Source organism: Macaca nemestrina, chromosome 1 (genome assembly GCF_043159975.1).
Source record: "Macaca nemestrina isolate mMacNem1 chromosome 1, mMacNem.hap1, whole genome shotgun sequence".
Taxonomy (NCBI): domain Eukaryota; kingdom Metazoa; phylum Chordata; class Mammalia; order Primates; family Cercopithecidae; genus Macaca; species Macaca nemestrina.
In genome coordinates, this window is record NC_092125.1 from 55,619,627 (window position 1) to 55,631,950 (window position 12,324).

The 12,324-nt window shown below is 36.0% G+C and overlaps 1 protein-coding gene across 12 annotated transcripts in view; it reads right to left on the bottom strand.

Annotated features, from left to right (window-relative positions):
• LOC105484665 (DENN domain containing 1B) overlaps positions 1–12,324 on the bottom strand; it is a 321,512-nt gene that overhangs the window by 133,696 nt on the left and 175,492 nt on the right. For all 12 annotated transcript variants that reach the window (XR_011612370.1, XR_011612369.1, XR_989127.3 and 9 more), the window contains one exon: positions 6,570–6,695. Coding sequence is in view for 9 of the 12 variants with exons in the window: in XM_011746499.3 (XP_011744801.2) it covers positions 6,570–6,695 (126 nt within the window). In the remaining 3 variants the exon portion in view is untranslated. The remainder of the gene's footprint in view (positions 1–6,569; positions 6,696–12,324) is intronic.

The window sequence follows — 12,324 nt, forward strand, 5'->3', positions numbered from 1 at the left end:
TTTAACTTTCTGTCTACTTAATCTGTCTAATGTTGACAGGGGGTGTTAAAGTCTCCCATTATTATTGTGTGGGAGTCTAAGTCTCTTTGTAGGTCTCTAAGGACTTGCTTTATGAATCTGGTTTCTCCTGTATTGGGTGCATTTATATTTAGGATAGTTAGCTCTTCCTGTTGAATTGATCCCTTTACCATTATGTAATGGCCACGTCTCTTTTGATCTTTGTTGGTTTAAAGTCCGTTTTACCAGAGACTAGGATTGCAACCCCTGCCTTTTTTTGTTTCCCATTTGCTTGGTAGATCTTCCTCCATCCCTTTACTTTGAGCCTAAGTGTGTCTGCACATGAGATGGGTCTCCTGAATATAGCACACTGATGGATCTTGACTCTTTATCCAATTTGCCAGTCTGTGTCTTTTAATTGGAGCATTTAGTCCATTTACATTTAAGGTTAATATTGTTATGTATGAATTTCATCCTCTCATTATGATGTTAGCTGGTTATTATGCTCATTAGTTGATGCAGCTTCTTCCTAGCGTCGATGGTCTTTACAATTTGGCATGTTTTTGCAATGTCTGGTACCGGTTGTTCCTTTCTATGTTTATTGCTTCCTTCAGGAGCTCTTGTAAGGCAGGCCTGGTGGTCGACAAAATCTTTTAGCATTTGCTTGCCTGTAAAGGATTTTATTTCTCCTTCACTTATGAAGCTTAGTTTGGCTGGATATGAAATTCTGGGTTGAAAATTCTTTTCTTTAAGAATGTTGAATATTGGCCCCCACTCTCTTCTGGCTCGTAGAGTTTCTGCAGAGAGATCTGCTGTTAGTCCAAGGGGCTTCCCTTTGTGGGTAATCCAGTCTTTCTGTCTGGCTGCCCCTGACATTTTTTCCTTCATTTCAACATTAGTGAATCTGACAATTATGTGTCTTGGAGTTGCTCTTCTCGAGGAGTATCTTTGTGGTATTCTCTCTATTTCCTGAGTTTGAATGTTGGCCTGCCTTGCTAGGTTGGGGAAGTTCTCCTGGAAAACATCCTGCAGAGTGTTTTCCAACTTGGTTCCATTCTCCCTGTCACTTTCAGGTACACCAATCAGACGTAGATTTGGTCTTTTCACATAGTCTCATATTTCTTGGAGGCTTTGTTCGTTTCTTTTTACTCTTTTTTCTCTAAACTTTTCTTCTCACTTCATTTCATTAATTTGATCTTCAATCACTGATACCCTTTCTTCCAGTTGATCGAATCGGCTACTGAATACAACTGTGCATGCGTCACGAAGTTCTCATGCCATGGTTTTCAGCTCCATCAGGTCATTTTAGGTCTTCTCTACAGTGTTTATTGTAGTCAGCCATTCGTCTTATCTTTTTTCAAGGTTTTAACTTCCTTGCAATGGGTTTGAACTTCCTCCTTTAGCTTGGAGAAGTTTGATTGTCTGAAGCCTTCTTCTCTCAACTAGTCAAAGTCATTCTCCATCCCGCTTTGTTCCTTTGCTGGCAAGGAGCTGCGTTTCTTTGGAAGAGGAGAGGCGCTCTGGATTTTAGAATTTTCAGTTTTTCTGCTCTGTTTTTTTCCCCATCTTTGTGGTTTTATCTACCTTTGGTCTTTGATGATGGTGACATACAGATGGGGTTTTAGTGTGGATGACCTTTCTGTTAGTTAGTTTTCCTTCTAACAGTCAGAACCCTCAGCTGCAGGTCTGTTGGAGTTTGCTGGAGGTTTACTCCAGACCCTGTTTGCTTGGGTATCAGCAGCGGAGGCTGCAGAACAGAGAATATTGCTGAACATCAAATGTTGCTGCCTGATCGTTTCTCTGGAAGCTTCATCTCAGTGGGGTACCCGGCCGTGTGAGATGTCAGTCTGCCCCTACTGGGTGGTGCCTCCCAGTTAGGCTACTTGGTGGTCAGGGATCCACTTGAGGAGGCAGTCTGTCCGTTCTCAGATCTCAAACTCCGTGCTGGGAGAACCACTACTCTCTTCAAAGCTGTCAGACAGGGAAATTAAAGTCTGCAGAGGTTTCTGCTGCCTTTTGTTCAGCTATGCCTTGCCCCTAGATGTTGAATCTACAGAAACAGGCAGGCCTCCTTGAGCTGCGGTGGGCTCCACCCAGTTCAAGCTTCCTGGCCACTCTGTTTACCTACTAGAGCCTCAGCAATGGCGGGTGCCCCTCTCTCAGCCTCGCTGCCGCCTTGCAGTTGTATCTCAGACTGCTGTGCTAGCAATGAGCAAGGCTCCGTGGGCATGGGACCCTCCGAGCCAGGCACAGGATATAATCTCCTGGTATGTCGTTTGCTAAGACCATTGGAAAAATGCAGTATTAGGATGGGAGTGACCCAATTTTCCAGGTGCCATCTGTCACAGCTTCCCTTGTCTAGGAAGGGAAATTCCCTGACCCCTTGTGCTTCCCGGGTGAGGTGATGCCTCACTCTGCTTCAACTCACGCTCATGGGCTGCACCCACTGTCCTGCCCCCACGGTCCCACAAGCCCCAGTGAGATGAACCCAGTACCTCAGTTGGAAATGCAGAAATCAGCCGTCTTCTGCATCGCTCATGCTGGGAGATGTAGACTGGAGCTGTTCCTATTTGGCCATCTTGGAACCCTTGAAACATATCTTAAGAAGTGTATCATGGCTGGGCATGGTGGCTCATGCCTGTAATCCCAGCACTTTGGGGCCGAGACGGGTGGATCACGAGGTCAGGAGATCAAGACCATCCTGGCTAACATGGTGAAACTCCATCTCTCCTAAAAATTCAAAAATTAGCCAGGCATGGTGGTGGACACCTGTAGTCTCAGCTACTCAGGAGGCTGAAGCAGGAGAATGGCATGAACCTGGGAGGCGGAGCTTTCTGTGAGCCAAGATTGCACCACTGCACTCCAGCCTGGGAGACAGAGTGAGACTCTATCTCAAAAAAAGCATCATATCATAACAGAGGCAAGGTAGAACAGAAATATATCACACTAGAGCAAGAGAGGGACCATGAAAAAAGCAGATTCAAACCTAAGCCCCACTATTCACTAGCTAGAGAAACAGTGAGCTTACTCAAATTCTGTGAGTATCATCTTCCTCATCTTTAAAATATAAAGGGTAATATTTTGAAGGCTTGTAAAAATTCAACAAGAACACTTATCCAAAGAGCCTATCAATGCCTGTCATCCAATGGGTGTTCAATGGTCAGTTAATGTTTTCATAGTGATCAAAAATTATGAATATCAGTCAAAATAATGTAATTAACAAATAATATGTAAATAAGGCTGAAGAAATGTGTTAAATAAAATAAGTATAATTAATTCAGAGAAAGAAGGGGTCAGTACAAACTACAGCTTCCAGGATCATGAAGGAACTAGATGGCTATTAAAAGTCGGGATGAAAAGCATTGCCAGGAAGAAAGAACATTGTAAGTAAATGTGTGGAAGCCTGAGAAGCTTAGGACATTTGAAGTCACAGGCAGAATTCTCTGAAGTGAGGGCAAAGTTTAGAAAAAAAGGAAAACAGACTGCCTGCCCATGGTAAGGACCTTGAATGCCAGGTGAAGAGATGGCCCCTGAGACTGATCAGTCATTGGTCTACCCTACAGGTTTAATTCTGTTAAAAGTAAGGGAAATAATGGTTTATTTTTATGTGTATAAACAATCATAAAATTTTAAAAAGTAATGTCTAGTAAAATAATTCTTTTTTTTTTTTTTTGAGACCCAGTCTCGCTGTTGCCCAAGCTGGAGTGCAGTGGCGCCATCTTGGCTCACTGCAAGCTCCGCCTCCCAGGTTCATGCCATTCTCCTGCCTCAGCCTCTGGAGTAGCTGGGACTACAGGTACCCACCACCACGCCTGGCTAATTTTTTTGTATTTTTAGTAGAGACGGGGTTTCACCGTGTTAACCAGGATGGTCTCGATCTCCTGACCTTGTGATCCGCCCATCTCGGTCTCCCAAAGTGCAAAGTGCTGGGATTACAGACGTAAGCCACCACACCTGGCCAATAATTCATATTATTAACAGCTACTGAATAATCTTTTCTTTTCCAATTGTACTATAATAGCTACAGGATACTCCTTAAATATGTTTTTGAAACTTCTCTCTGCACTTAGCCCTTTTTAAAATATCAACCAAAATATATTTGATTGATATAAAATATTTTTGGTTGATATTAAAAAAAGGTCTAAGTGAAGAGAGAAGACATTGGTCTATTATATCAATGACCAAAAGAATTATAAAACAAAAAATTAACATACTTTTAATAAATTATGATATAAGCAATTTATAAAGATAATGGTTGAAAAAGCAGTTTATGCACAAAAAGAAATAATTTTCCTTAAAAGCTATTTCTTGTGAAAATAAATGGAAAATAATCATCTAAATGCATTCAGTATACATTAAAAAGGAAGCTTTCATTCAAAGATTGAGTCAGAAGAAATGTAAAGGCATAGAAAATGAAAATACTACCACTTAGCTCCTAAAAAATACTAACAGCAGAAATGAAAACAAGAAAATATCAAAAGTAAAAAGAAAAAAATGTAGGCAACTAAACAAATAAATTTATAACAAAATGTGATCAATAAACAAGAAAGATACTCTAAGACAAAATTAAACATTTTTCACAGATAATAACAATCTGGCTTTCACGATGGTTTTTTTTAAAAAAGTTAGTCACTGAAATCTTATACTCCTATCTGCTCAATGAAGCTTAAAGGGTGATAAAATTCAACAGTGAAGTCTATAGTAACTAATATTAAAGATGGGATATTTTATTAATTTCACTCAGTACCCAACACACTGATAGTTTAAATCACTGAAGAAAATGTTCTCACTTCAATTTGCTCCTTTCTTCAAATCTGAAGTACTCAACAATTTTAAAATAAAAATGACGTTTAGTTTATAAAGATGAATATGTACTTAAATATGTCAAAATTCAAGCAAAGTGATATTTTTAACTTTCGTTCCTGTACTGTAAACTTGAAATCAATCCCTATTTTAAAAATTTGACGTAACCAGAATCAATCACTAATTTTGTGTTTCAAACTCATTTTTATGTTTTTACTGATGTTGAACAATTGAAATATGAATATGCTCTACTGTAGCATAGATTATTGGTTTCCAGTCTTTTAAAGAATGTGACCCTTATAACTATGAGCAATTTTTTAAGACTCCCCCATGTGAGATATGTATACTCTGTAGAGTACTATGAATTATATAATGCTTTAAAAATATACACGTCTCAAAAAGATTAGCATGTAAACTAGACAAACACACTTATAGAAACAGCAGCTGATTTCCCCATGCATTTAAGGAATCCTTCCAATAACTGGATGACCTTTTAGAGCTATAAGGATCACTTGAGTGGGAACCACTAATTCAGAAGTCAGTTTAGAGAAGATATAACCCCTTCACATTTGTTTAGTGCTTCATAGTTTACAACTGAGTTTAACACCACCTTGAAAGATAGAGCGGGAAGGTATAAGAATTCTCATTTTACAAATATGAAGATCAAAATCTAGAGAGAATAAGGAGACAGGTCAAGGTTATGCAGCATAGTAACAACTCCTATTAGATATCAGGTCTTCTTATTACTAAATCAATGTTTTTATCTCTTACAACTTACTCACCCAGTGAAGGAAGAATAGTCTAATAATTTCTGTAAAATCAGCCTAACATAATCTAACCAACAAATGTATTTTGACTTGCACCTTTTTGGATACTCTTAAAAACTTGGCTATAATTCTACACAATAATAATTAGGGTATTAAAACAGAAAGAATGAGAAAATGAGCTAAGATATGCTAAAGAGATAAACCCAGCTTAGCAAAGGGTCATGAATTACAAAGACAACAAATTTCCAAATATTGTAAAACCTTCAAGTTCTATTTTTCTTAAGTATCACTTTGTACCTGTCATTTCTAAACACATTAATCTAATAAGCCCAATTGTCTTATGAATTTCTTAAGGATCTTAACAAGATCAGGTAAGTGTTTTAACATACAGTAATACAGGCTGGGCGCGGTGGCTCATGCCTGTAATCCCAGCACTTTGGGAGGCCGAGAGGGGCGGATCACGAGGTCAGGAAATCGAGACCATCCTGGCTAACATGGTGAAACCCCATCTCTACTAAAAATACGAAAAATTAGTTGGGCGCGGTGGCGGGCGCCTGTAGTCCCAGCTACACGGGAGGCTGAGGCAGGAGAATGGCATGAACCTGGGAGGCGGAGCTTGCAGTGAGCCGAGATTGGGCCACTGCACTCCAGCCTGGGTGACAGAGCGAGACTCCATCTCAGAAAAAAAAAAAAAAAAACCCAAAAAACTACAGTAATACAATTTTTCCATTAGTTAAGGAGTAAGTATTCCACTTCTAGAGTATTAAGAAGGTGACACAAATACTCTGGGAAATACTAATGGAAGAGTACTAAACAAAACTAAAAATAAAAAGTCAAAAATTGGAGATGAAATGTATGTTTTAAAACATAATATTTTGGATCTTAAAAGATTTCCATGATATTTTTCAAGGTGCAATATTAAAATGATGTCTCTTTTTTTCTGTCTCATTCCAAAGAACCATAAAAAAGCAAATTAAAACAGTGATGAAACAAAACGCTTACAGGTTTGTATCTCAGTGCATCTCTGTAGGATCCAAACAAAGCAGCCTGTGCTCTAAGAAAGGCCCTAGCTACTCCATCACCCGTAGCTGTAGACTGCTTCTTCAGTTTATTTTTCAAGGCCGAGACCTGCATGACAGAGAGGAACAGTTAAATTAACACCTCAGAAATTGGTACAGCGAGGTAGGAACCCAATCAGCAGGCAAACCACAGTGTCTTCAGGTCGGCCAAAAATTCATCCTGCTCCCTGATAGCTTATCTTTTTAACTGCAGAGAGCACCTGCTGGTCTGTTAATTGAAACGAAAGCAGGAGAGGAGAGTAACGTGCTAATGCAAATTGGTTTATGCTCTCTTTTTTTCCCAAGGCCTCTTGACATAAATAAGCTTTAATTATTTTACAATAAACTGCTTGTGAGCCACATTTCTACAGATTTTTAGCAATTACAACATGTGTCTACTTGTTTTGAGATGAAGCAGGTTGGGTTTTGTTCGTTTTTGCTATGTAAGGTTATTTGTTACAGGTCCTCCAGGATCACTTACCATTTAATTTTATTTTTGGAAGTCTCATTTGCATACATAATTTTCCAGTCATTTGTTGAACAGTTTTTGTCATTATGAGATAAAGAAGAGGGGAGAGGAGATAAAGTTATTGAAATTATACCATGAGTGGAGAATTTTATGCAAATGTTATACATTGTCTCATTTAATATTCACAACAGTGTTCTAAGAAAAGCATTCATATCCCCATCTATGAATGAAGAAATAGAGGAACAAAGATGTGAATTCATTTGCCCTTACTATGTAGCTAATAAGTGGCAAAGCTGGGATCTAAACCTAGTTCTGTCCAGTTTTTTCCACTACCACATGGGTTTGAGTTCAATATCATTGTCTCATGAACCAGTAATCAGATTAAAACACTAAAGTTTCTAAATCAAAGAAAAATTTATCTAAAAATTTGCTTATTTTTAAAAGGTATTTAAGTTTGTTTTAATTTTTCATACATTTTTCTATCTTTTAATTTCAAGTGTTACGTATTTTAGAAAATGCATATTATTTATGAACAGAATTTTAAGTGAGATCATACTCCTGATGAAAACTCTTATTATTTAAGGAGGAGGAGATATAAAATGTTCCTATGCATCCAATTCACTGTACCAGTTCGTTTCACACAAAATAGTAAACTATATTCTATACATTTAAAAATATTGGTTCTCATATATATTCATCAATGCTTAAAATGGAAGCATGTTGTGTAACAATTCTGTTTTATTTAGAAATAAAACTGGTAAGACAAATTTTGGAAAGAATGCTAACTTAACAGAGCATATTCTTAGCCTTATGAAACTATCATATAACAAAATAGTGTCATTTTTCCTTTTATGTATATATGTGCATACATATATATGCAAACATATACACACATACATACACATGCACACATATACACAAAAACACATGCACACATATATACACATACACACATATATCTATGCAAGAAGGGTTATTTTTGTTTCTTTATGCAAGTAGCCCTGACTTCACTTGTAGATGATTGTAATTGAACTGTCAACCTAATTAACAACTAAACTTTGAATAATGCTAATGAGAAATGAACACAGCATCAGAGGAAAGACCAGCTCTACAGGTGATAAACCTTCACAGTAGTGACATTTTCCAGTGTAAAGTCACAGTTACTGTGATCTGATCAAAGAAACAGACCCCCATTGGGTCCAATTATAACCACAGTTTTGAAAAAATTATTGAGTTATGTTCATAATCTATGCAGAAAGGCCTTTGCAGTGTAGGTCTTCTCCCCATAGCTGTGATCTTTTCAATTTATATCCAAGCTCCATAGATTCAGATAAAAGTTGAGAGCCTAATTCATTTAGCCCACAAAGTGCATAAACCAGGATTCATTTAAGAGAGGTTTTTATTATTAAAATCTAACCTCAATAAATGCATATTTTTAGGTAACCCACATATTCAAACAATAATAATTACAAAAATAAATCTAAATTAATATCCTTTATTCTGAAACTTCTATGCTATTTTTAAGTTTCAAATGCCTTCAATAACAATGGGAGTGAATATCAATATACATATTTAATTACTACATACACACCCCAAAAGATTATAATGTAAGGAATATGATTCCAGTCTTTTTAAAGTATTATTATACATAAGTAGTTGTTTTTTAAAAGATTTTTACTTTAGAAAATAAAAAAATTAAAATGCCCCTTACATCTCTGCAAAAGAAAATTCCTTAATGTGTACTTTTTAAAAATAAAACATGAAATTCACAACTCAGTTCTCCATAAATCAAGAAGACAATGTTCTCCAGACAATCACAACACGTATGCTCACTAAGAATACAGTCAAGTCAAGCCATTCCTCAACCTTCATTATACCAAATCCTTGACCACATAATTGTTGCTTGAGTTATACAGGAGTATTAAACACACTGCCACAAGCCATTCCAAACCAAATTATAAAAATGCAGCCTTCACTTCCAAAACTAGTCAATGATAGCTCCTCAGCTCCCTGTGGATGTGTAGAAAATAGAAAAAAGAAAGCACTTGTTCTAGAACTATGCCAGCCAATAAGGTAGCTATCAGTCATACACGCACTTGATATTTGACTTGTCTCAACTGAGATTTGCCATAAGAGTAAAACAGACACTATATTTAGAAGACTCAGTACAATAAAAAAAAAAAACTCAAAAAATTTTATATTGATTATATTTGGAAGCAATATTTATATACAGGGTTAAATAAAATATATCATTAAAATTAATTTCACCTATTTATTTTATTATTTAATGTGGCTACAAGAAAACACAATCATACATGTGGCTCACTTTTTTTTTTTTTGACAGTGTTATTCTACATGAGTATACTATCTAATTTCATACAGATTTTAAACTAAAATTGCCTGGCAAGAAATATAATTATATTTCTCCTTTGCCTCTTTCTACATTATTTCAACTTTTACAAATTACATAAAAAGAATTTTTCCTTGATCTACTCTAGTGGACTTCAATTGCCAGTACATCTGAAGTTGTTCCTGTTTTTCAGAGACCAGAAGGGCAGCTAAGTGTTTCTACATGTGCAAATGAATGCTCAAAAAGAGTCTGTAAGAAAACAATTGTTTTTAAAAATCAGTTTTAGATATAAGGATATTAATATAATATAAAATGATTGCATCAATCTTGCTGTGTTTCTGGTCTTTACATCACTGGAGTAAATTATCACCAGTTACCAATGCCCTTTGCAGTGCTAATTAGCTTTTAGCAGTTTTTATCTATAAAAATGATGGTGTCTGTTCTGTACTTTTTTAATACCTGGTCTAGGAAAGAGCATTTTCTGCTTTAATTTCCAAACTTCTAAGTTTAGTTATGAAATAAATGTATCTCTTCCCATGAAATCCTAAGGCTTATACTCACCCATAACTCTGAATTCAGAAAAGCATTTGGAACCTTAGTCATATGGCTATTATCACATAATCCTATAAATATTGAAAAAATATCAATTGTTTTATCTTTTTATTCTTAAGAAAGTAAGCTAGCCTCAACCTCCAATGGCTAAGGATTACTTCACAAAGGACATTTTATCTTACGGTCTTTAGAGACTTTACACTCTGTAAATACATTTTTTTAAAAATCTAATTTAGTATTAGGATAGATCACAAATGAAAAGTTAAACAATGAAAAGAAAATTCAGAAATAAGCATCACTTCATTGCTCGTATCAAATGTTTTAAATTCCTTTCAGTGAGAATTCAGACCTCCAAGCAGTCATCCATGGGAAGAATTATAACCTGGATTTTAGCACAGTGGGAACTCACTGTAGCATGAATAATATTACCACCAATTTCCCACTTTTACCCTCTTAGCACTAAAGCGACTATGAATAAAAGGACAGAATTACATGAGTAAACGCAGCAAACAGGTACACGTTAAAAGAGCATAAGCCATGTGCACACAGTCTAAGTAATGAAGTAATTATACCAAAGGAGAGTAAGACAGGAAGGCAGAGCATATAAGGGGGTTGAGTTTTTCCGAGAAGTGACAGATTTCCCTTTTACTTAACTTTTAGATGTGATTTCTAGATATGTTTTTGCAGTAAAAATATATTAACTGCTATACCTAGAAATTTTTATTTTACTTTTAATGATCACAAAGAGAAACATCAGGGTAAAGAAGTGAAGATAAAAATAACTGTTCTAAAATAATATTTACATAATCTACACAACCTAAAACACTCCTAAGATATTTTTAAATATTTCCTTTCATGTAACTAAACTGTTCTCTAGAAACTACATATATTTATAAAAGTTAAAGTGTCAAAATATCATCTGTAGAACAAAGATATAAAGTTGAAACCTTTTATTCTTCCATGAATCATGTTACAGTTATCACATGAATTAGATATTAAATCCCCATACTTCTTTAACCTTTCTAAAGTTCAGTTTATTAAGAAACAAAATTAACACTTCTCTCTTAATAATTTTCTAACAAATCTCTATTTGAAGATTAAAACAGTAACCTTTAACATTTATTAAATGAAAAGCATATCATATACTTATAGAGCATATCATTACATTGTTTCATTGGTTTAAAGTACCTGTCAAATCCTAACTAATATGGCATCATCTACAAGTATTCAATGAATTTCCAATAAAATCCAAAGGTCTTTAACAAGAACTACACATATTTTATGATTTCCCCTGCCTATCTCTACTATCTCATTTTGCATAATGTTTTTGTTTATTTCACTACAGCTATATAGGTCTTGAATCAACCAACCTCTTCCCCACAGGAAAAACTTTCAATATGTTATCTCTCCTCCCCCTCTTCTTCCTCCTCCCACTTGGCTTACTCATACTCACCATCATTGAGGCCAATTCTCCATAAAGATGTTCCTGATACACTTAGCTTGGCTGGACCACAAAAGGCTGATCTGAGTGTGCGGACTAGTAAAAATGGCATCTCAGTTTGGCTAAAATTATTTCCATATCAGTTTACTTATAGCAGAGATGGCTTTAAGTCCACCAACATCTATTCTCCCTTTCTTTGCTAATGGAAATCTTAAGTTTGGGCTGGTGCATATTTAACAAAACTAGGTTAACTCAGCTAGTTTCCAACATCCCTTGGAACTTGGTGTGTCCATATGGCTGGGTTCCGACAAATGGAATGAGTTGAGGAACATGACATTTTCAGGCTGTCCCTAAAAGGGATATGAATACCCCTCTGTGGATTCTCCTCTTTATTCTGGGGCAAGGTAGACAAACAGCATACCTTAAACCTGGAGTTGCATGCTATGTATTGAGGATGGCAGAGTTGTCCCACATCTCTGGAAAACTTACCTCTTAATTGTTATACAAGAGATAAATATATTTCTATTTTTATCTGAGAATGGGTATTTAGGTCTCTCTGTTATAGAAGCTTAGCTTGTACCCTAGTAAATACACCAAACAGCAAACAAACAGTATAAATGATAATAAACAGTAAAAATGATAATAAACAGTATAAAGGATAATAAACAAACAGTATAAAGATATATGAGAGATATGAAATAAGAATATAGACCAAGCTCCTAACTGCTTCCATAGTTTCTCATATTGGTGCACCTGAAATCCCATCCTCAGTGCAACTGGCACAGCATCAGGTTCCTGCCACGTCATAAGAAAAATGAAACCTCAGGCTTGCAGCCTTTACTATTAAGCTGGAGAAGAACATTTGAGCCCCCGAGAATTTAGGCACT